At 39.6% G+C, this 24,165-nt stretch overlaps 1 protein-coding gene across 4 annotated transcripts in view; it reads right to left on the bottom strand.

Annotated features, from left to right (window-relative positions):
• Nucleotides 1–24,165, bottom strand: part of LOC126485168 (unconventional myosin-Ie-like) — a 416,688-nt gene that overhangs the window by 110,762 nt on the left and 281,761 nt on the right. For all 4 annotated transcript variants that reach the window (XM_050108845.1, XM_050108848.1, XM_050108844.1 and 1 more), the window contains exons 11-13: nucleotides 14,961–15,131; nucleotides 1,081–1,247; nucleotides 711–848 (exon numbers count right to left, since the gene is read on the bottom strand). In XM_050108845.1, the coding sequence (XP_049964802.1) occupies nucleotides 711–848; nucleotides 1,081–1,247; nucleotides 14,961–15,131 (476 nt within the window). The remainder of the gene's footprint in view (nucleotides 1–710; nucleotides 849–1,080; nucleotides 1,248–14,960; nucleotides 15,132–24,165) is intronic.

Below are 24,165 nucleotides of genomic sequence, written 5' to 3'. Positions count from 1 at the left end.
TCAACTATACTGTGAAAGTTTATTGTGTTTAGCAACTTCGGTATATTCTTCTCTAATGTATGATGATAAGAGTTACATATTTGGTCTCAAAAGTTTTACAGATACTTTTTGATGAAGACATTTCTACCCAACAAAAGTAGGAACTACGTTACAAATTAAAAAAAAACTATGTGATTGTCCAAAGATTTGTAATGCATATCACATATTCACAGCTAAATAAATAGTGGAAGGAAAAGTCACAATTATTAACATTTTAATTAATAATTAATAAATTTAACCAAACATATAACACTAAACAGCTCAACATTATGTTTGTGGGTTAGCATTTATTTCCACTGACCCCCTCAATTTCATTCCACCTTTTCTAGGCCAGTTGTTGTTTGCAATTGGTAACATTGATATTCATTGTATACTGTTTCACATGAGCACATAATACACATGAAAGTCGTTGTTAGCTATTACGTGATTTTCAAAGTTCTGTTCCCTTCTAACAGTGTAACGTAGCTCTTAGGGCTGCTCCACATAATCATGTAAAAGTACTTTTGAATTGTTAATAATTACTAAGACATTTTTACAACAAATGGGACATTAACAAACCATTTGAATGTGAGCCCCAGAATATATCAGACAATATGAACTGTGATAAAAGAATCAGCAGTTCTTCATTTTAACTCATTTGCAAAAACATGAGACAGAATTCTACAACTCACCTGATATAATGTGGTGTGCATTTTTTCAGTTCATCAACTAATGCATTTGCTTGTGCTCTAATCTTGCTCCCAGCTGTTGTTGGTCGAGACTTTGCACTAGTACTTATCTGGTCGGGAAACAAGCTACGCAAAAATTCACTGCAAATTAAATTACAAATTATTTACTCTAAAATAGCTGCCATCTTGATACCTATTGTAATTTATTCACAAAGTAAAACATCAAGTTTATCAGAGATTTATGCTGCTTATTAATGATAGGAAATTATGCAGCATCAAAATTAATCTTGTCTTGTCACATACATACTAATTTCTTCTAAGTATCAGATATTAATATCTGTAAAAATCAAATTCTACACAACTCACTACTTACTTTTTACTTGACTGCATCAGCTCAATTAAGTCAGGAAATAGGACATCTCTATTACGATCACAAAAGCCTTCAATGCTGTAGCTAACAATTCCAGCATAGTGATGAATAATGAAACCTTCTTTGCAGGACTGGTAGTGTTGGTGTCCTGCAGATGCATTTGTTAATTTCTAAAAAATAAAACAGATGACTCAAATTTGGTAAAATATAAAGGCAATAGAGGAATTAATATCTCAGGACATATTGAATGAACCTACACCTCTACAGCAATAAATACACATGGTCTGCTGCAGCTTGCATTGTTTGAAATGGTTTAGTTATGTAATATTACTTAATCTTCTCCTTTCTCATTGAAACCTTTCTGTAAAGTCCCTTAGTTCACCATCTACACTTCAAAACTTTTTCAAAAAATCAATAATATATTATTGTTTAAACTACACCTACATACTTTTTGATTATCACAGTTATATATTCTCCAAAGCATTCACCCTTCAGTTCAGTTCAATAACAGGGAAAATTAGTTCTATTAACTATACTGTTTTGGTATTAATCACAAGGAGGATAAAATCCTACATCGTTCTTCCTGCTGTTATTAATTACCAAACAAATTTCTACCAAAAACTGTAACTATGTTAAAGAAATCAATGAGGTCTAAGCTTTCATCAGCCATTTCAACTGTCTGACAGTATTGGTTCATGACATGAGAAATTCATTAGTAAACTTACGTATTGCGATCAAACTGGTTGGTATAAATATTTGAACAAATTAAATTTTTGAGAAATCTGGGTACATGTTAATATTTTTATATTTTCCTGAAAAACACAGTGAAGAGATTTCTATGTCTTAATTGGGCACGAAACAATGTTTCAGTACTCTTTATGATGTGCAGATAGGGAACATGAGCGGTTTGTGAACCCTCAGCAACATCAGTTATAATTCCAGATTGACAAAGAATGTCTTACAACACATTATGAGGTGACATTATTCAGTCACATGTATTTTATTTGTCACTCCAAATGTTCATTGACTTAAATGCAGATTTTATATCAGTGTATGCATGACATAGTGTAACTAATTATCCCTGTACTAGAAAGCTGTAAGGCATTTTAACGCTTAAACGTCTCACAACCTTTCAGGCAGTATGATCAAAATTCCTCTGAATTATTATATAGAATCAAGTTAGTTGGTAAACACAACAAACTCTACCAGAAAGTTTATATAAGTACAGCATGACATAGCGATGATTCCTGAACAAAATGGGGCACTACCAGTTACTGTTGTGATGCAGTATGGAAGTCTGAAGATGAACTGATAAGATACAGCTCATAAAGTGGCTAGATTACTGCAATACCAGCCAGGATTCAACCATCTGCTTGTAAAGAGGCATGGCTGGAATTCCAGTTCCACTAACGGCATTTACCTCCTTCATGTGATAGCTGGATTTACATTACCTGTAACTTGTAACAGAGCACTGGAAAAGATAACATTGCCATCTACCGTAAAATGAGGTGAATCCGATCCGGTGGTGTCAATCTGGTCATTTACCAGTTTTTCCACGTTTAGATAACTGACCATAGTATTTTAACAATTACAATGCAGCTGACCATTGCCATGAATTCTTAACTAATCTATAAACAACAAAGGTGAATCGGAGTGCACGCAACCAGCAAATCGCATTGTCAGTAGGTGTGTGATTCTTGTGCTACACTTGTGTAACCAACACAACCTTCCGCTGGCGCCTGTTACTTCAGTGTAACTGGTAAGTTGCAATTTTATTGCTGGCATATGAACTTCTTATGTGATACAGTTTTGTTTTTCGTTCATTGCTAATACTGCTTAGGTCACTATGCAGGCCTAATTACAAAACTGCGTTTTTGTAGGGTGAATTCAATCACATGAGTATATCAAAAGGTTCTGGGACCAACATGGAAATCTAATTACAAACCAGAATTTATTCTAAATGTGGTGAAAGCTGTCAAATCAGGAAAATTAAGCATTTGGAAAGCTTCAGAGCAATAAGCAGCTCCATATACCACATTAAATGACAAACTCAAGGAAAGGTACAAATACAAAATAGGCGGCCAACCAGTGTTAACCAACAGTGAGGAAAAAAACCTGGTTAAAGGATTATTGTGTTGCGCAAAATGGGGGTTTCCTCTGAGGAATAATTGTGTTAGGTATACCATACATGTGTATCTCAATCAAGCAGGGAGGACTGAAAAAAAGATTTCTTGACAATCGACCTGGGCATGAGTGAGCAAAATCTTTTCTGAAAAGAAATAAAGAACTAACAGTTAAAGTAACTGAAAATGTGAAGAGGGCAATGGAAGCAGTGGTGTCCCTCCCTCCAACATTATAAGCTATGACGAGACAACCTTTTGTGATGACCCTGGATAAGTGAAAGTAATAGTGAAGCGAGGCACAAGATATCCTGAAAGGTTAGTGGATAGTTCAAAGTCAAGTATCAGTGTGACGATAACAGCAGCTGCCGACATGTCAGTCCTCCCACCATACAAAGTTTATAGGGCAAAACACCTCTACGATACTTGGACTGAAGGGGGCGTAACTGGTGAAGGTTATAATAGGAATTTGAAGTGGTCGGTTTGACCTAACAATGTTTGAATCATGGTTTGCTGAAATTGTCTTGCCTTATGCCCCTGCAATTGGGGGGTCCTAAAGTGATTATAGGTGACAATTTCTAGAGTTATCTTTGAAAATATAGCTATCATGTCCAAATCAAATGAAATATCTGGGTTCAGAAAAGTAGATATCTTTCCTTTCTGTTCTGATGAAGTCATTTCACAGATTCCAGAAGCAACTGATAACAATGCACATGGCACCAGCTCATCAGAAGTTTCTTGGGCAGCAGCCTTCGAAATGCAATTGAAACAGGTTCATTCTAATGAAACAAAAGCAAAACCACGCCAAGCAAAGCATTTAGCATTAACTCCAGGAAAAGGAATTGTTATCAGCGACTTCAATGATGGGGCTGCAAGCAGGGAGTCCCTATACGGAAACATCTAACAGTGCTCTAGAACAGCACGAGGCAAATGAAAATGAAGAAATGGACAAGAAGAAGGATAAAGATTGGCATGAATTTAAGAAAACGATTTCACCATAGTAAAATTTCCCAGGAAAAAAAGTTCAGGTCTTTTTATTGGTAAAATTGAAAGCATCTCTAATAACACCTATGAAATGATATTTCTCAGAAAGAATGTTCTTTATGGTAATGTTTATTTTGTCTTTCCAGAAATTGATGATGCAAATGAGATAGAAAGAGCCCTAATTATTAAAAATGTTACAGAACATAGAAGGTGAGGTAAATTTAATTTTGAAGGAACAGATGATTATGACATTGAGTAAATACTTTTCACATTGATTATGACATACAATAACCAAAAATTAATATTTGTTAGTCAAATTTCCTGAATGCAAGTGTTTTTATAGCAAAAATCTCAAGTTTTATGTGCTTGTAAACATCTGTTTAGTCTAGTAATTGTAAAATTTTGTTGCAAATACAGCAATATATTTTTAAAAATCAAAACAGTGAACGGATTCACCCACTGGAAGTCTGATTTTATCCCTGCATACAAAATACAATGGTGATCAGATTCACCCCAACTGAGGAGGTGAAACCGATCAACAATTCATTTAAAATAATAACTGCAGTTCTAAACTAAAAATTACATAATACATGAATATATCATTATCAAGGTCATAAAATTAACATATTGAACTTTTATTCCGATATCACAACAGTAAATGGATGAAATTTTAAAAAAAAACTGCCGTTTTTGATCGGATTCATCTCATTTGAAGATAGTTGTTACAGAATTGCCTTAACTATCTGTATAGAGAAGGTAACTCTCCTCCGTCCAAACAGGTCCTGAAGGACCCAACAATACTGACCGACTGCCGTGTCATCCTCAGCCTATAGGCTTCACTGGATGGGGATATGTAGGGGTGTGTGGTCAACATACCACTCTCACGGCCATTGTCAGTTTTCATAACTGAAGCCACTACTTCTCAATCGAGTAGCTCCTCAATTTGCCTCACAAGGGCTGTGTGCTCCCGGCTTCCAAACAGTGCTTGACAGACCAGACAGTCACCCACCTAAGTGCCAGCTAAGCTCAACAGCACTTAACTTCGGTGTTACCACTGCGGCAGTGCCATTAGTGTATTGTGTCTTATCCAGACACTTTCTTCGATTCAAGGTCTTTATCCATCATTCATTACCTGACGCTGATAAAAGCAGCTGTGAGATGTATTGGCAGGCTGGAATGGGGCTTACAGGAACATTTTCCAGCCTTTGTTTAATCCCCCCCACCCCCTGCCAGGTGGGACCTGGTGATACAACATGTCCTGGGTAATTGTCACTCACCTGGTCTTAATTTATGTTGATTTCTTTGGTCTCAGCATTTCTTCACAGCAGCTATTTCTTTCTTCACTCCTTTTTAGTTTTCTGCATCTTTCATTTTCTGACCTGTCTATTTTTTGTGGCACCCACCTACCTCCATCACATACAAAGGACTTAACTTTCCACTCTTATTAACTCGTGCACAATATTTTGGCAGTAATCCCCTCTCGTGTATTACCATGTCTACCACCTTTAAGCTCTCAGGTTTGCAAATCTCATCCAGTGCAGTCACCAACAACTAGTCTGTCCTACTCATCTGGTCCGGTAAGTCTCCATTGATCTGGAGTCCTGGACAACTTCTCCAATCTCTACCCCTTTTCATAAACCTCACCAGACCTTTCCCGTTACTCCTCTTCCTTCCCCTTCAACCCTTCACTCAACGGCTTCAAAAGCTTGCAAACTTTAATACTTTTTATATGTGTGTCCTCCTGCTGCCACTTGGTGAGTAGATTTTATCTATCTATCCAATTACATTCTATTTTCAAAAACCAATTATTTTTGCTGATTTAGTACATATTACTGATCACGTAGAAACAAAAGGTTTTCAACAAACAAAGTGTGGATCACTGATCACTTCTCCAACAGGAGGACCAGCTAGTGAGTAATACTTGAGGTGTATGCTTATCATCATGCCACATTTTGGTTGACTGTATTTTGCATGAAGTCAAGAGGGTATGCCAAAATTTTTTGCTGTGGACTTTCCTCCTCTTTTGAGTGATGACATAAAAAGTATCGAATGCTTTTTAAAATTGAGTCTGATCTTCTGATTAGTCCCAAAACTGTTACAGTGAATCATTTACTTTCTTTGAGAGGTTGATTTGTGAAGACACATAGAATACTTTTCTACCATTTGATGTTCCTGTTATATTTCTTATTATTAGTAGCTGACAAACCTGGCACTGCCCGGGAATTCATTTTGCCAATTTTCTATTAGAAACAAAAACAAAAAATAAACTGTGTTTGCAGTCAAGTATCAAAAAAATTTCATTTCCACCTATTCATGAAAACACCCTCGAAATCATGAAACAGTCATACAAAGATATACACACAATGTTCAAATGTGTAAGTACAATATCCAAATTAAAAAAACATGATTCCACACAGTTTCTGTACACTCAGTGCAGCTGCTTTACATGTCTACAATACAATTTTATAAACGTTGCTATGGCAATGCCTTTTCATAACTATACAGACCACGACTGTTTTTGTCTGCAGCCATTTGTGCTTCGCAGTTGAAAGTTGCCAACAGCACTGGCAGGTATCAGGGATTTCCTTAAGTTGATTCAACTGTACGAGTGGCTTAGTTGTAAAGAAATAATGTATTAAAGCTTTATGCATGATGCAGCGGTTTTTCATGCATCTCAGTGTTTACGACATCATACTTCCTGAGCTATATTTGTTAATAGTATATTGTTTTGTAGGTGAACTTGGCGGCATATGTGGATACTGTCTGTGAAATTTATTGAAATATGGTCAGTAGCACAGAAGTAAAACGTTTAAACAACAAGCATGATATGGTAGTTTGCAACTTCATATCTCTTGAACTACGTTAGGTAGGTGGTTTTAACCACCACCCCCCCCCCCTCCCCCCCTCCTCGTGACTGTCGCCTGATGGTAAGGGATATGTGTACCAAGTCTGGTTGAAATTGTTCCATTGGTTTTGGAGGAGATGTGGTAAAAAGCACCTACCTACCTACACCCCCACCCCCCACCCCCACCCCCTCCCCCACACACACAAATATATCCGTTTTTATAAAATGTGATGATTATTATTATTATTAATCTACTTCATTAGACAGTCATCTTGAATTCGTCATAAGCTCAGGCCCAAGATGACAGTCATTCATCTTATTGTTTTTCATTTAAGACAAATGTTTCTCCTCATTTCTCTTAGTCCAGGACAATGTTTATTCAACAATCAGGCATGAGCTGACAATGTTTTATATCACAAAGTCCCAAATGTTACAACAGCTGCTCTTCAGACGTTCCAATTTTGTATGTCTTGTGATTGAATGACTAGTCCTCCTATATCTCTTCTGCAATTCAAGTAGCAGAGTATTCTTGTTTCTGGTTTCAAGTCAAAATGTTGAATATGTGTTCTGTCCATTTCAAGTCATTCATTTATTATAAGTTCCATCAAATAAACTGTGTGTCGATAATATTTAGTATTTTTTCTTGTTTTCCTTTTTTATGTAGATCCTATTTTTTTATAATTTGAACCCAATGTATTGTTTGTCTTTTCATTCTTCTTTCGTTAGTAAACGTCTCTCAGAGAGGATAACACAACTGTGATAGATACTTACATACATTAGCAATATGAGGTATGTAACAAAGACTATTTGATATTTATGGAAAAGAATTTTTGGATAATGTTTGAGAGTAACGAAACCATGTCTCCCTATAAATTATACAATGAGTTTTTGTATTAACTTTCATAGCCAAACAAAGTATGGGATATGGACAAATGGTATATAAAACTGACCAGTGTGAAGCCCAGTTATGCAAAAAAGGGTGAATGTAATCAAGCTACACTACTGGCCATTAAAATTGCTACACCATGAAGGTGATGTGCTACAGACATGAAATTTAACCAACAGGAAGAAGATGCTATGATATGCAAATGATTAGCTTTTCAGAGCATTCACACAAGATTGGTGCCGGTGGTGACACCTACAATGTGCTGACATGAGGAAAGTTTCCAACCAATTTCTCATACACAAACAGCAGCTGACCGGTGTTGCCTGGTGAAACGTTGTTGTGATGCCTCGAGTAAGGAGAAGAAATGCGTACCATCACGTTTCCGACTTTGACAAAGGTTGGATTGTAGCCTATCGCTATTGCAGTTTATCATATCACGACATTGCTACTCGCGTTGGTCGAGATCCAATGACTGTTAGCAGAATATGTAATTAATGGGTTCAGGAGGGTAATACGGAAAGCCGTATTGGATCCCAAAGGCCTCGTATCACTACCAGTTGAGATGACAGGCACCTTATCCGCATAGCTGTAACGATCGTGCAGCCATGTCTCGATCCCTGAGTCAACAGATGGGGACGTTTGCAAGACAACAACCATCTGCACGAACAGTTTGACGAGTTTGCAGCAGCATGGACTATCAGCTCGGAGACCATGGCTGTGGTTACCCTTGATGCTGCATCACAGACAGGAGTGCTTACAATGGTGTAATCAACGACAAACCTGAGCACGAATGGCAAAACATCATTTTTTCGGATGAATCCAGATTCTGTTTGCAGCATCATGATGGTTGCATCCGTGTTTGGCGACATCGCTGTGAACACATATTGGAAGCGTGTATTAGTCATCGCCATACTGGCATTTTAACCAGTGTGATGGTATGGGGTGCCATTGGATACACGTCTCGGTCACCCCTTGTTCGCATTGACGGCTCTTTGAACAGTGGCTGTTACATTTCAGATGTGTTATGACCCGTGGCTCTACCCTTCATTCGATCCCTGCGAAACCCTACATTTCAGCAGGATAATGCACGACCACATGTTGCAGGTCCTGTACGGGCCTTCCTGAATACAGAAAATGTTCGGCTGCTGCCCCGGCCAGCACATTTTCCAGATCTCTCACCAATTCTAAACGTCTGGTCAATGGTGGCCGAGCAAATGGCTCATCACAATACGCCAGTCACTACTCTTGATGAACTGTGGTATTGTGTTGAAGCTGCATGGGCAGCTGTACCTTTATACACCATCCAAGCTCTGTTTGACTCAATGCCCAGGTGTATCAAGGCCGTTATTACGGCCAGAGGTGGTTGTTCTAGGTTCTGATTTCTCAGGATCTATGCACCCAAATTGCGTGAAAATGTCATCACATGTCAGTTCTAGTATAATTAGTGTAATTAATAAAAATTTAACTATCAATTTGAGGGATATTTTTGTCCAAAGTTTCATAGGCAAACATGGAGTGGCAAATAAACAAACTGGGTATCATACAGACCAGTGTGAGGTGTAGTTTTGAAGGAAAAAAATTAGTTGCTCGAAGAAAATCAGGGTAATTAAAAAAACTCTTTAGAAATTTTGCACACAAAAAGTTACATTAGTGTCATATTTAACTGTCAAAATGACTTCCTTTGATTCATGACTCATGGATGGTTCGAAACTTCCATATGTCATCAACCACATGTCAACATCCTGTACTGACACATCCATTATATGTATTCCCGTAGAGGGGAAACATTTCACTTGAAAGCCGTTTGCCCAGTGTCAGCGATAAGTATGATATCATTCTGGATTTTCGATTGTTTGAATAATGCAGTGTCTGTTTTATTCTGAATTATGATGTAAAGTTCCTTCAGACATGCGTGCATGTCCAAAGGAACAGGCACTGCAGTGACTACAGCTGTCATGGGTAGTGAGTCATGCTCGGGTAGCCAAATGGTAAGGCAAGCAATAAGTGGGAAATCTGCACTCAAATCCAGTCTGAGACAAATTTTCATTGTCGTCATTCCATTACACAGATGATAGTCCATATTCGCAACTGCGAATACATTCATGTATTTCAGGTACTGGAATGTCGCAGAACACTCTTTAAATTCTTGGAATCTAAATTAAATATTGAACTCTAAATTCTCATCAGCACCTTGTTTGCTGTGCATGATTTTGAGCATCACTGAAAGGTGCATCAAATGTGTCTCTAATCTATTTTATTTCAAACTTAGACAGATTATTCCATAAAAAGTTGGGACATATTTTTTAATGTTTTGGGTGGTTTAGAAAGCTATTTCAAATTTTATGGCTTTTGCTTCAAGTCATGCTTATTTAATCCATTGGCTGTAACCCATTCACCCAAGTATTTAAAACTAATTACATGTTTTATTACTATATTCCTGCTATATCTAAATCTCTATGTTGCCCAAGTATCTGTCTTACAGTTATACGATCTACCTGAAATTTTCTGGTGTCTCCTGGCCTCTTCATGTATACATCCTTAAAAAACGTGTCTGCAATGATTTAATTGTGTTTTGTGCAACATTCTACTAAATGGCTTCTCCTTTCATTCCTTTCCTCCAGTCTATGTTCCCCTATTTTTTCCCCTTCCGTTCATTTTCCAGTCACTCACTGCACCTAAATTTTTGTCTGCCTCAAAAATCTGAGTAATATCTTGTATGTCCTCACACTTCCTTTCCATTTCCTCATCAACTGCAGACCTAATAGGCACACAAACTTTTACCACTGTGGTATTTCTTGGCTCAATGTCTATCTTGGCTATAATAATGAGTTCACTAGGCTGTAAACACTAGCTCACCTGCACTGTCATTTTCTTATTAATTATCTAATCCTACTCCCTTGTTACCCATTTCTTTTTGTACTGATAACCATTGTTACCTGACCTGTCCCAACACTCTACTAATTCCCACTACATTTAAGCTCAAATTATTAATTTTTCTTTTTAAATTCTATAACCTCCGTAGCCAACTAAGGGATCTAACATTTCACACTGCTCCGCAAAATGTCAGATCTGTTTTTCTGTTGACAACATCCTCTTGAGCAGTCCATGCCAGGAGATCTGAATGGGGAACTATTGTGCCTCCAGAATACTTTAGCCATGAGGATGCCATCATCATTAAATCATAAAGCAAAGTTGCATGTCTTCCTGGTTGGTACCGTTGGGCCTTCCAAGGCCTGTTCGGATGGAGTTTGTCCTCAGTAAATAGCACAAACCGATGTTGATGCACTCTTCAGGCTTTCTACAGGGTAACAAGCTAGCATTCGATAAAAATGAGGATTTTTATACCAAGCTCTAGGAGCACAGATGTGATTTTTCAGTAATACCATGTACAGTTGCACAACACTACAGCCCCACACTCTACAAAAGGCAGCCTAAGACTGTGTCCCAGGAGGGCCGACCCTGCTCCAAAGATGCCACTGATGATAATTTTACAGTGAAACAAGCTCTTTCTAGTCAACGTAGCGCTGAGACTTAATACAAGCCCGCAGAAATGTTGAGTTATTATTCTCAACATTTTACATTATGGTCCAAGTTTGTTACACATAAACCACCTGACTAAAACCCAAATGAGGCAGGTAGCATTCCAATGAGTTTAACGGCTGAAAAGTACAAATGCAAGCAAAGAACTCATCCATACTTGGCCCATATGTGAAAAAACATCAGCCAGCTCTATGAGTACATCCACAAAATTTTGCTGGGCCATTCATGAATATCATGTGACTGGGACTGAAACACACATTCTCCAATTTTCCATACAGTGTCAGAATGTTTCCTACTATCACCTACATCATAATTCAAGCAATATACATCTGTGAGTTAACATATAAATGTGATACATAATGGACCACAATTAACACAAAGTATTTTGTGGAGTCCTACAAAAACATCAAACATGTGACGATCTGTATTTTTCACCTACAGGAAAGGCAGAGGAGTTTGTATTGCCTCAACAGAAACTGACAGAAATTGACAGGGAGATCTCAACAAAGGCAGCAAAAATCTTTCATCAGAACATACTGAACCAGACAAGCCACAACAAGATAATCCTCAGAATACAGCCATGGACCTCATTGCAGTAGCAACATCTCATGCCTGCAGACCACCTACATCACTCCCTGATGTGGAAATGCAGAGGATGGACACCAGGTGGAAGAAACTGTTACACTATGGCCCCCAGCAACAGCACCATTCAGTGCCACAAGCACCACTTACAGCAGTGAACGCCCCTGTCCCACAAACACCTTCCCCCCACCACCTAAGTAGAACCAACAACAGCAGCAGTGGAACCATTAATGGTCAGCTGTAGGGGAGCAGGCCTAGTACCAATAGAAACCTCAGACAGCAGTGAGCTCAGCTGACAGGTTTGATTCTGTGTCTCATTGGCTCAGCTAACCCACTTTATTTGCCACGCTTATTCTCGAAATTTGTTGATTTCTTGTAACTATCAAGCTGTAATATTCAAACAATGGAAAATATGAGACTGCAGTCGTGCGTGTGTGTGTGTGTGTGTGTGTGTGTGTGTGTGTGTGTGTTTTCTACTTTTGACAAATGCCTTACAGATCACAGAGGGAGAGAGATTAATTGCTTAGGTGCACATATATTTCTGACCATATCAACTGCAATATATGCCTGCATATCTCTCTCTCTCTCTCTCTCTCTCTCTCTCTCTCTCTCTCTCTCTCTCTCTGTGTGTGTGTGTGTGTGTGTGTGTGTGTGTGTGTGTGTGTGTGTGTTTGGCAGTCTTTGACTGGGAAAATGGAAGAAAACTGGCAGAAGTGAGAGACAAAACTGATCCCGGATTCACTGCATAAAAAAGGGAAAGGTGATAAATAGGAAGCTGTGTCACTCAGTTGTGGGTGACATCTAAATCTCGTTGTGGATCAAAACAAGGCTTTTACATATGGCATGCAACATGCACTGATTAGCCGAAACATTGTGACCACTGCCTTTAAACTGAATGCTGAATGGTGAAGTTTGGAATGTTACTGCTCAACCATGGTACCATTTCCTTGAATGTGATCTGTAAGTCATATGTTCGTAATTAGCTTCAAATATTTTCTTTATGGACTCCCGGTGCTCCTTGAAGATGTAGTCCTGCTATGCAATGCCACTTGTAATTATATCGAACTTCTTCACCATTTGCACGAACATGCTATTATAATGGAAGATTATGTTTGCTACTCACTAGCTACAAAGTCACAGAACCACTTCTTTTCAGAATCCTTATGCGTTTAACAGTTCCCATAACATTTTTAACCCATCAATTAAACATTTACATTTAAGCTCTTAATAATCAGATTCATTGACTGACAGATCATTAGTATCCCAAATTAAAGAAATATTTATAATTAATTAAGTTATTTTATAAAATCTTGTTTTGTTTTTATTAAGAAACTACAGCCATTGCCGTCCTGACCTCTCTTTCTTTGGTGTCCACGATACCTCCAAGTCACAACGTCAAAGTGTAAATGGTCCCTTATCACCAATAAAACACTCGCCCTCCGTCACGCCTTGTGGCTGTACTGTGCTAATATTTGCATTTCATATTTGTGCATTGATAAAAAATGTGCACCATATGCGGTCTCCACTCTTCTACTACTACTACTACCACCACCACCACCACCACCACCACCACCACCACCACAAATTAAGGTTTCTATGCAACCATCTTTCATTGGCACAGTAGAAAGGAATTGGCATGTGTTGCTACCTTGAATAAGCATATGTGCCACCACACATTGTTGACATGGTGTAGTAAGGGAAGTACATAAGTTGAGCACAAATGAATGGAGAATCATTGTAGTAATGATACAGGTGACAAATGGGGAAACTGACTGGAAAAAGTGACTTTGACAAAGGGCACATTGATATGGACCATTGCCTGGGGACAAGGATCTCGGGAATGGCCAAGCTGGTTGGTTGTGGTTGAAGGATGGTGAAACCACATTCAGATGACAAGGTGTTGTATATCCACATCTCATCACAGAATGTGAATGTCAGAGGGTTCCCCATTCTGTAAAGCAGGATAGGCATCAATATGTGCCAGTTCTGATGACAGAGTGCAGTGCTGGTGCAGGCATACATGTTTCAGAGAATCACATTCAATGCACATTGTTGAACATGAGGCTGCAGAATACCCATAGGTGTCCTCATGAAATCACCAACTACGATGCAGTGGGCAAGGGATCATTACGGATTGGACCATGGATAAATGGAAATTGGTTGGATGAATCACATTTCTTCTTCCACCAAGTCAATGGTCATGTCATCCAGGCCAATGGCTGCTTTAAACATGTGCCATAGTAGACTCAGGCCAGTAGATGCCATATTAAGCTGTGGGGAACAGTCACCTGCATTACCATGGGCCTCTGGAAGTAATTGAAGGCACCATAACAGCTGCAGACTACATGAAAACTATTGCAGACCACCTGTATCCTTCAGTACCTGATGTCTTTCCCAATGGCATTGACTTCTTCCAGCAGGATAACTGTCACGAGGTCAGAATTGTGCTACAGTGGTTTGAGGAGCATGACAGTGAACTTACACTGGTGCTTCGTCCAGCAAATTTGCCTAAACTGAACCTGACACGACACAGATGGGTCACTATCAGGCACCAGCCCCTTATCCACACATGAGCAGCGCCTAATTTACAGGAAATGCATGAGCTCTGCATATATATCTGGGCCACATACCTCTGGAAATCTACCAAGGCCCTGCTGAATCCATGCCATACGAAAATGCTGCTGTAGTGCATTCCAAAGGTGGACCAACTTGCTATTAAGGAGGAGGTCATCATGTCTGGTTGTCTACATATATGACTCAATTTGCTAATATCATGGATTTTATCATCTAATGTTTTTTTCAAATTTCTGGTATGTCCCAGGCTCATAATTTAGAGAATTTTTTAAATGTCATCTTGCTGTCTGCTCCATTTTGCATTTAAATGCCATTAATTACATACACAAATGTTGTAGACAAACTAGCTTACCTTTTGCAAATCTTGATCCACACCTTCTGATACAGCATGCATTGTTGCACACACATCATCCATAACAGAAAATAGTCCAGGTGGCCGTTTACTTTCTATTAAATCACACACTACTTTGTTATTAAAGTAGTCTATGGGTGTCCACTGTATGTTCTCAGACATGTACTCCTCCTGTAACAATTTTTTTTAATGTGATCAGATAAGTAATGGAAGTTCCAAACAAACTGCAAAGTGAGCATCAGAAACAAAGCAAATATGAATGAGAATGAAATAATAAACAAGTTAAACAGAACAGACATCGTTCATTTAGAATGGTTCACACAATAAGCACTTCAGTTTCAGTAAGAGTAAGGCATTATTCGATTATAGTATCACACAAACATAAAATGCAGTATTAGCTACAAAGAAGATGCCTGATCGCTTATCACTACCTGTTATGAAGTGAATTCTTTTTCTCAAACTCAGGTATAAAATTAATGGGTTGTCCCAAAAGAAAGCTTCTATTGTTTCCATATGTTTTATCAGATTTACACATGCCTGACAGCAATATAGAGATGCAAAACAAATACTGCTCATGAAAATGGCACCATTCCCCAATGCAAAAAATGTCATCCACCCCCTTTTATGACCCAACTGAGCTTGGGAGGACACTGATGCATTTTGGAACAGAGTGTAGAGGCATCTTTGTTCATATCATTCTCTCTCTCAACTCTGAAGAGAGATGACATTCTCTCTCTCTCTCTCTCTCTCTCTCTCTCTCTCTCTCTCTCTCTCTCTCTCTCTCTCTTTCTCTCTCTCTGTGTGTGTGTGTGTGTGTGTGTGTGTGTGTGTGTGTGTGTGTGTGTGTGTGTGTGTGTGTGTCCTCTGATTAATTCAAAAATTCACTTTTTGGTAGCTGTATCTTACTCTTGCACTGTTGGTCTTACATCCTGCAAATAAATCATGACCTAACAACTTAGTATTGAATTATTTCTTCATAAACTAAGTACATTTTGAGGTGTTATGGTTGAAGCATGAAGTGCTTGACAATATCCAGCAACTGGTTTCACCAATGAATTTAATGAGACTTAACAAGAATTAGTCAGTCCCCAATTCCCTTTCACTTTACATAATCTTCATCCCAATTTGGTAGCACCAAGAAGGGCTTGGTGCTTTTCATATTCCCTTGCTGATGTTAGATCACGTATTTCTTGTGGTTTGGTGGGTGTATCCATTGAATGCAGTGGTTGGGGTACCATGTAGCACAGATTCTGATCCACTAATGTTCACAAATCATCTACATGTACAAGCAGCGTATGCTATTCTCCCATTTACCACCATACTTTTTATAACATTGTAATACTAATTGTGTGTGAGTTATGTCATTAACTGTCTCAGTTTCAAATCAAAATAGAAATGATTGATTGTTGAGCACATTCTACCAGTGCATAAGCAGTCCATTCTACAGCCAAAGCACTGATTTTTCCCTAAGGCAAAATAGCTACAAAACGTAATGATACTGAAGCAAAATATCCATTCAGTATCTGATTTCATATGTATAACCACTATCTTCTGATACAAAAGAGAAATGGCACAAGAGAAATGCAGCAGACTATCATGTGAGATCTGCAAGGGTATTCTGGGAAGTAATGCCTCCAAATTTCTTATGAGAAAACACTTAAAGCTTTTTAAATAAAACAAATGCTATTAACATTCTACACAACAGTGAACCCAAGGCACTGGATTGTTGCAGATGTTGAAGGCTCATATGGTCTGGCATTGTCATGCATGGACGAGCTCTTCAAATTCGATACTCTGTTCAGCATGCTGTTTCTTTCAGCTTATATATGTGGCAATTCATAGCCGTTTAGTGGCAGAGAGCTGCAAATATGTAGACATGAAGAATAAAGATTTAGAATGTAAATACTATTTATTTTACCTAAAAAGCTTTAAAAGTTTTCACATAAAAATAATTCCAGAGGCATTACTTTTCAGCAAACCCTTTTATGTACCATACAAGTGAGGAGCAGTGCTACTGAGATCTCTTATTATACGCATATTTTGCATTATTCTACTCCAACTTGGCTAAAGTAATTCTGAAGGCACAAAATTAAATTGCAAAAGAAAGCTGTTTGATACAGTGCAGGACTTGAGTCAAAGATCAGTTGAAGACTGTAACCATTTGTATATTGTATTCTCTGAGGTGAATGTAGGGACCAGCCCATCCATTGCCTAAAAAAGTGTATGGGGAAATTGCCTAAAACACACACTCAGCTGGTTGGTGTAAAACCTGCAGTTGTTAATCCTCTATGTGGATTTGCCCTGGGTCTGCTCACTTCATTGTCTGCACGTTATGCTATTTGAGCAGGTCACGCAACAGACTGTTTAACATGATCATAATTCATGTAGTATACCTATTTTATATTATTTTCTTCTGTTTCTTACCATAGCTCTAATTATTGAATAATTTAGTGGATGTCACAGATTGCAAGTATAAATACTAAAAGCTGAATAAAGCATCTGACATTGAAACAATAAAGTGTCCAATTAAGAGGTACAGATGTTTAACAAATCTGTGTGAAATAAGATGCTGTAGATTTTATTTCAACATGCAAATGAGATTAGTCAAAAATTCATAGATGAAAACACAATCGTTAAAATTAGAAAGAGAGAAATTGGCTAATACGTATAAAGAACACATATGAGCACAAACTGCTTCTATTACAAGAACTTGAAATTTTGAATGATTCAGTTCTTTACATGTAAGTTCAAAAGGTGATAATCTTCTTCAAATTATGGAAACAAAGAGAAAGGTTTTATGAACATGTCCCATTTGCAATCATTAAGTATGGAGCATTACACACACTGAAAATTCTAAATGGTATACCTCTGTACACTCATAGTTTGAACTCAGCTGTTACACATACCACCACCCAGTCTTCTTTATTATCACAACATAGGTAAGATAAGGGCTGGTTTGCTACGGAAAGCAAGAAAAGGACGCCAAATTTCTCTAAATTTGAACTTGGTATGCTTTCAGAGCTGGTGGGTTGTAATGTTATCTTCTAGTAAGTGATCTACAGGTATTTCCGAATTTTCAGACTTAGCTCTGCAGGCACAGTTATGAAATATTGTACTGTCACACACAGGGCAGATCACCGAGCCACCGTATTCCTTATTATTAAACTGTAGTCAGTGATGGTTTGACAGTTACATGAAAAATATGGTTTTCTATTGTGGAGAAGTTCCGCATTGTGTCCCCCATGAGACTTAATCATCTCCTGAGAACAATCCAGTGTAGCAATGACTCCAGGAAATTCAGCCGGTGTGCTGCTGAAACCAACCATCATGGAGTATAATTCTGCTTGAGAAGGAAAATTTGCCGGCCGCGGTGGCCGTGCGGTTCTGGCGCTGCAGTCCGGAACCGCGGGACTGCTACGGTCGCAGGTTCGAATCCTGCCTCGGGCATGGGTGTGTGTGATGTCCTTAGGTTAGTTAGGTTTAAGTAGTTCTAAGTTCTGGGGGACTTATGACCTAAGATGTTGAGTCCCATAGTGCTCAGAGCCATTTGAACCATTTTGAAGGAAAATTTATGTATTAAGGAGATACTGCTGCTATGATCCCTGATACAACACTGATAATTCTTTGCACTGTTGAAGTATATAGATTAACACTGGCACAAATGGCTATATTAAATGCATCAGTTGCATAAGCCATTAATGTCATCATAAGGCTGTTCATGGGCGAGACAGGAAATTACAACCTATCGTAGATTTGACCTATAACCAGAAAGTTTCTTTTGTAACACAAACTCACTCTTCATATTTCCTGTCCCCCTCATTTTCGAAGTGATTTCCTCTTTCCAAAACTACACCAATACGGTTGCGGCGACGTTTTACAGGGTCAAGTTGTAACATTTCTTCATCCTCTATGCCAGGGGTGTCCATCCCACGGTCCGCATTCAGTCCAAAGCAATTATCAATGTGGCCCACGGAACAAGCATCTATCACACGATCAGTTGAAAGAACACAAAGTTACGTTTACGTAAAGTTATGGCAAACTGAGTATTTTAATCTGCTCCTGCCACACGATGCTATTGTGTCGTTGGTTCACCTTTTTCTTCTTTTATAGCAGTTATTCTTAACAGTGAGTAATGTTAAGGATATTATGTGCAGCTCAAAAATGCTCGCCTTCTTCTCATGTGGGCCAGATAAGCTAAAAGGTTGGGTACCCCTGCTCTATGCCATCCAAAACATCAAAATGTACCGCTGTCTTGTGTGTTTATTTGAAAGGCAATCACTTCAAGATAATCGATCCTCTGACCTCGGTCAACTTTAACAGCAATCAACTCCCTCAATTAACATTAATTGAGGTTGGTGCAGCGAATTTTGCGTTGGCCAGGGTTAGATGCCCACTTGACAACAGTTAACTTTTAATCGACGTTGATGAAATCAGCCCTAAGTACAGCACTGCAGGGAATTAATCCGGATCCGTTTCGGAGTAAATCTGTGGGACACTATCTAGTGTAAGTTGTCTCACGTGCTGCACACCGTCAAGAGCGTGTGGATTCTGGCCAAAACCCTGAGGCTTTGACGCCACAGGAAGCTCCGAAGCACTGACGAAAGGAATGTTTCACGCTGCATATTCATGAAGTTGATCAGTACTAAGAGTTCCGTGCGACTTTAAACCGTCCCTAGCGACGGCAAGTAATATTTTTTTTTCCGGGGGGGGGGGGGGGGGGGGTTTCAGTAGCAAACTGCGATCGCTCCCGCCCCCGCACCCCCACTCCCAAACCCTGAATCCGCGTTCGACGGCTCTTGTGTTTGTGGACATTCTCCTTGGCTCGCCTCCAGTTCCCTCGAGTACCTCGGTAAACAGGAACGGGAGTCAGCACAACGTAAGGCGTAATTAGCTATGACCCGGTGTTGCGCGTGATCTCAGACACGGCGCCAGGTCGCTCCTGCTGAGATGGCAGGGCGTGGTCGCCCCCTGCCGTTGCGCACTTCCTCGTTTCTTTGGCGCCGCGGCTCGCCTGCGTCCGTCCAGCCCCGTCTCCCCCACCGCGCTGCTCTGATTGCCCACTGACCGCTCGGCACAGCAGCCCCGCCTCGCGAAAGTAAAAGTGGTCGCGCCGACGACACGCAATACGTACGCGGAAACCTGATCTGCGGCCGGATAACGACCACGCTGACCGTAATACTGCGCCCGTGCCCGTGGAGCAAGCCTGCTTGCTGCACATTCCAGGCACAGCAACAATATCAAAATCTTTGATTCCGTAGAGTAGGAATATCTGTGACATGATCAAGGCGTACTGCGCATGACAGGTCTGGTGCTCTAGTGGTAAAGTGCTTGCCTGAAAACCGAGAGGTCGTGGGATCGAGTCTCGATCGGACCGGTTCACCTTTAATCTAGCCCTCACCTCTGAACTAGCTGAGAAACCACCATGAACGACACGTGGTTCCCTTTCCCAGGTTGGATAACGGGGGTAGATTGGGAACACCCAAGTTGCCGAAATGACGTCCAATTAATAGACAAGCACCTGGCCATTGAGCCACACGAAATTATTATTGTTATCCTGCGCATGTCGCCAATATCGAACTGAAAGTCACGTGACCTTGATATGACGCTGTTGTTTACATTTCGAGCTAAGACCATGACTAACAAATTGCGGTTTCTTCCTTCATTTCATACAGCAACAATGCTGAACCGTTGCTGCTATGGATGCAAATCGAAATTTGTCAAACGGGAAATGCAAGTTGTCTTAGGCAGTTACACCACGAAAGTCTAATCATAGGCATTACGAGGCGCTTTATACACTTCTTAACATAGACACACAGTGTTATGAAGGCATAAAATCATACGGCTAATTTATGTGATTGTATGAGACAAATGTTAGATGCAGTGTTGCTGGTCAATCCGTTGAATGTGTATTTCGAGCGACGTTCACCTGCAGGTGCGATTTATAAGTGACACTGGGTCACTATCCCCAGATTACAGATATCTCCAACCCATTGTGCTTACTTTAGTCACAATAAGAAACTGTAATACTAGAACCTACGGCGTGAAGAATGAGGAAGTGAGTTTAAGGCTTCCGTTTTCCATAAGGATAAGCCAAGATTAACATATGGCACCAGAAAGTAAAAACGGAAGAACTTTGTCTCTACAAATATTTTCAGTGTGAGAAATCGCTAATTCACTCCAAATGTTTGATCAAAATACGACGTTTCTCGGAACACTTTCACTTTGATGTACTTGGAAGCCATTTTGCAATGCCACCGTACCGTAATTTATTAACAAACCGAAATTCGAAAATACGATCAAATGCAGTACCAAAAAAATTTAAGCCAAGTTCATCCCAGGCATTTAATGCAAATTATTACGCTGTCCATGCATCGCATGTACAAAGTTTACGGTTCTTCTGAACGAGATACGTCTCCACGAGTGAAGTAACGACGTTGAAAATCTGCAGAAGGCTTGTGGACAAACCTCACGCTGTGGTACTATTACTTGACTTTTGAGAACCAATGTAAGTTTACGACAAAAATGTCAATGACATTTCTACTCTCTCAGTAATCCTCTCGAACAGCTGAATTGAACTAAAAGTTGTTTCGTATTTGTATGCAACACTGGAAAATATTTCTGTTTATGTTCAACATCGGCTATAGAACCTGCCGTCATCAATCCGAATGCTCATTCGTACACCAGAGTGCTTTACAACCCATGGCCAGCCGGGGTGGTCGAGCGGTTCTAGGCGCTGCAGTCTGCAACCGCGTGAACGCTACGGTCGCAGGTTCGAATCATGCCTCGGGCATGGATGTGTGTGATGTCCTTAGGTTAGTTAGGTTTAAGTAGTTCTAAGTTCTAGGGGACTGATGACCTCCGAAGTTAAGTCCCATAGTGCTCGGAGCCATTTTTTTTACTTCCCATAGTTCTCCTGGATTTTGTATCTCCTTGCTTTTCCCCGCCCTTTGAACTAAACTAATCCAGACAACAATCGCGAGACCTACAGATTGAACTGAACTACTAACCTCTAGTCAGATTGGCATTTTTCTCATTAAAAATTCATTCCTAAAAGGGGTATGTGACGGGAAAAAATTCTACGACAGACCAACGTATGGCAAGCGCTGATTAGGAAGTTAGAAACATAAATAACAGCTCCTCCTTAATTACAGTCATTCTGACTTGTGTCTGACCTCTTAATCTTTCTTTCCCTTTTTGTGTAAGTACAAGGGTGTACGCAGCGGCCACGAAAAAAAATCTTCGTAAGCTGAGTACGGATCCTGCTCGCCAAGCAGAAGTGACGACTCAGTATCAGAGAAAGCCTGGACATGTAATGGGATACTCGCTAACAGTAACTATTTCGTCAACTCATCGCGAAGCTGAGCGAGTTGACTATAGCACAGTGCGGTGGTTAAAATTAAACGTTCGCTGTTTGAGAGGGCTCCCATGCAAAATGAGTGATCGTTGGACAATGAAACTTTGCGTACAGATTTGTAAGGACATGTGGAAGAGAAATATAACGAATAAACTTTTGAAAGAAACACATTTTAATTTTCACGCGAGAGGGTAACGTTTGTTGATTGCGTACCATGATTGCGTACCATGATTACGTTCCAGGTCACAAACGTTGCTCAATGTGACGACCAGGACAGCCTGGAACCGCGTTAGAGATTGCTCTACTGCTACCCGAAACATCTCAGGTGGGATGCTGACTACACCCTCGCTACGGACATCTTCAACCTCCAACGTGTGTTAAGAGTCCCGTTGATAAACAGTGTCCTTCAGGTAACCCCACAGACAGAAATCACTCTTGTTCAAATCTGGTTATCTTGGTGGTCAGAGAGTTTGGAACGATCGGCCAATGATTCGGTTTTCTCCAAATGTGTTACGGAATGACCGAGTGACCTCACGACCAATGTAAGTTGGAGCTGCATCGTGCATCAAAACAGTTGAGTCCAAACCACTTCTCTCCCGCAGAGCAGGGATCAAAGCAGATTACAGTAACGTGTGCCGTTCACGCTGCGTGTCCTTGGTTCTTGGAGTGCGAGTTCCGTATTAGCATCGGGGCCTAACGCCAAGTCATGACAGTAACACTGCTAAGAACGCAAATCCTGCAGTGTATATTGTGAACATCATTCTTATTACGTTCGGCACTCATACGATAAACAGTTTTTCTACGATGGCTCAAATAGCGAAATTTTTATTATAACCATACCGTAATTTAGTGTTGGGCTTATAAGAAGTTAGCAATATAATGAGACCGTTATCAGCACCGGATACAAAATGCTACGCCAATGCTGTCGCCATCTTAGACAAGTCAGTATCAAAATTATTGAAATAGCACCAAATAGCCTATCATCATCGTCGTCGTTGTCTTATCTGTATCTTTTTAATCGACGTCCTTTCCTTTCTAATTTCTTTTATTATTTGTTCATTCCATTTTCTTTCAGTCCAGACTGTTTATATGGCTTTCCTCCATGCCCACATCCCTACCGCTTTTTCTTCTCATTTCCCCAGAGTCCATCCTTCACTACCATAGCTTAAAAAGCTACGAATAAATGTCTTGATGAATTTCTTTCTTGTTTCTATATTACAGTGGTCGTTTGTTAATAAATTATTCTTATTTCTGAATGCATTTTTAGTCATTGCAATTCTTATGATATCCATTAACTTTTGTTACCGCACTTACCAAGTAACACTTGGGAAAGTACAATCCTCAGTTAACTAAATGATATGAAATACAGTCGTCAGTTAAATAAATTACATGAAAGCAAGGCTTTCCTATCCGCAATAGTACTCACCATGTCCCCAGTTACGTAGGCTGGCTCATCCGAGGCCGTAAGGGATCGTCACCCACTAATTTCTAATTTTTTGGCCTATTCCAAAGCTAAGCACTGTACTCGATCATGAAAATAATGTAAAAGAAGTCATTTCTCGGTTGTTGGCAATATTATGTAGTGCATAAATCAAACATTTGTTTTTGTTTCTGTGTGACACCATTTCTACTGTTCCTCCTTTTCTGTTTAATGCATCTATGGAACCCAATATCGTAATGAGTGTAGACAGAAGGACCAAGATACATGCTGAGAATATAAAACAATAGTTTCGATTAGACAGTTGTGTTTCTGACGCGGTGAACCACCGCCAATCCTCTCCAAAATAGCGTTTTCACTTGAAATAAAATTGTTACTTAGTGTTTCTGTAATGCCGCATACATATGTAAATT

This window comes from Schistocerca serialis, chromosome 6 (genome assembly GCF_023864345.2).
Source record: "Schistocerca serialis cubense isolate TAMUIC-IGC-003099 chromosome 6, iqSchSeri2.2, whole genome shotgun sequence".
NCBI classification, from domain to species: Eukaryota; Metazoa; Arthropoda; class Insecta; order Orthoptera; family Acrididae; genus Schistocerca; species Schistocerca serialis.
This window is presented reverse-complemented; position numbering and strand designations above follow the sequence as displayed.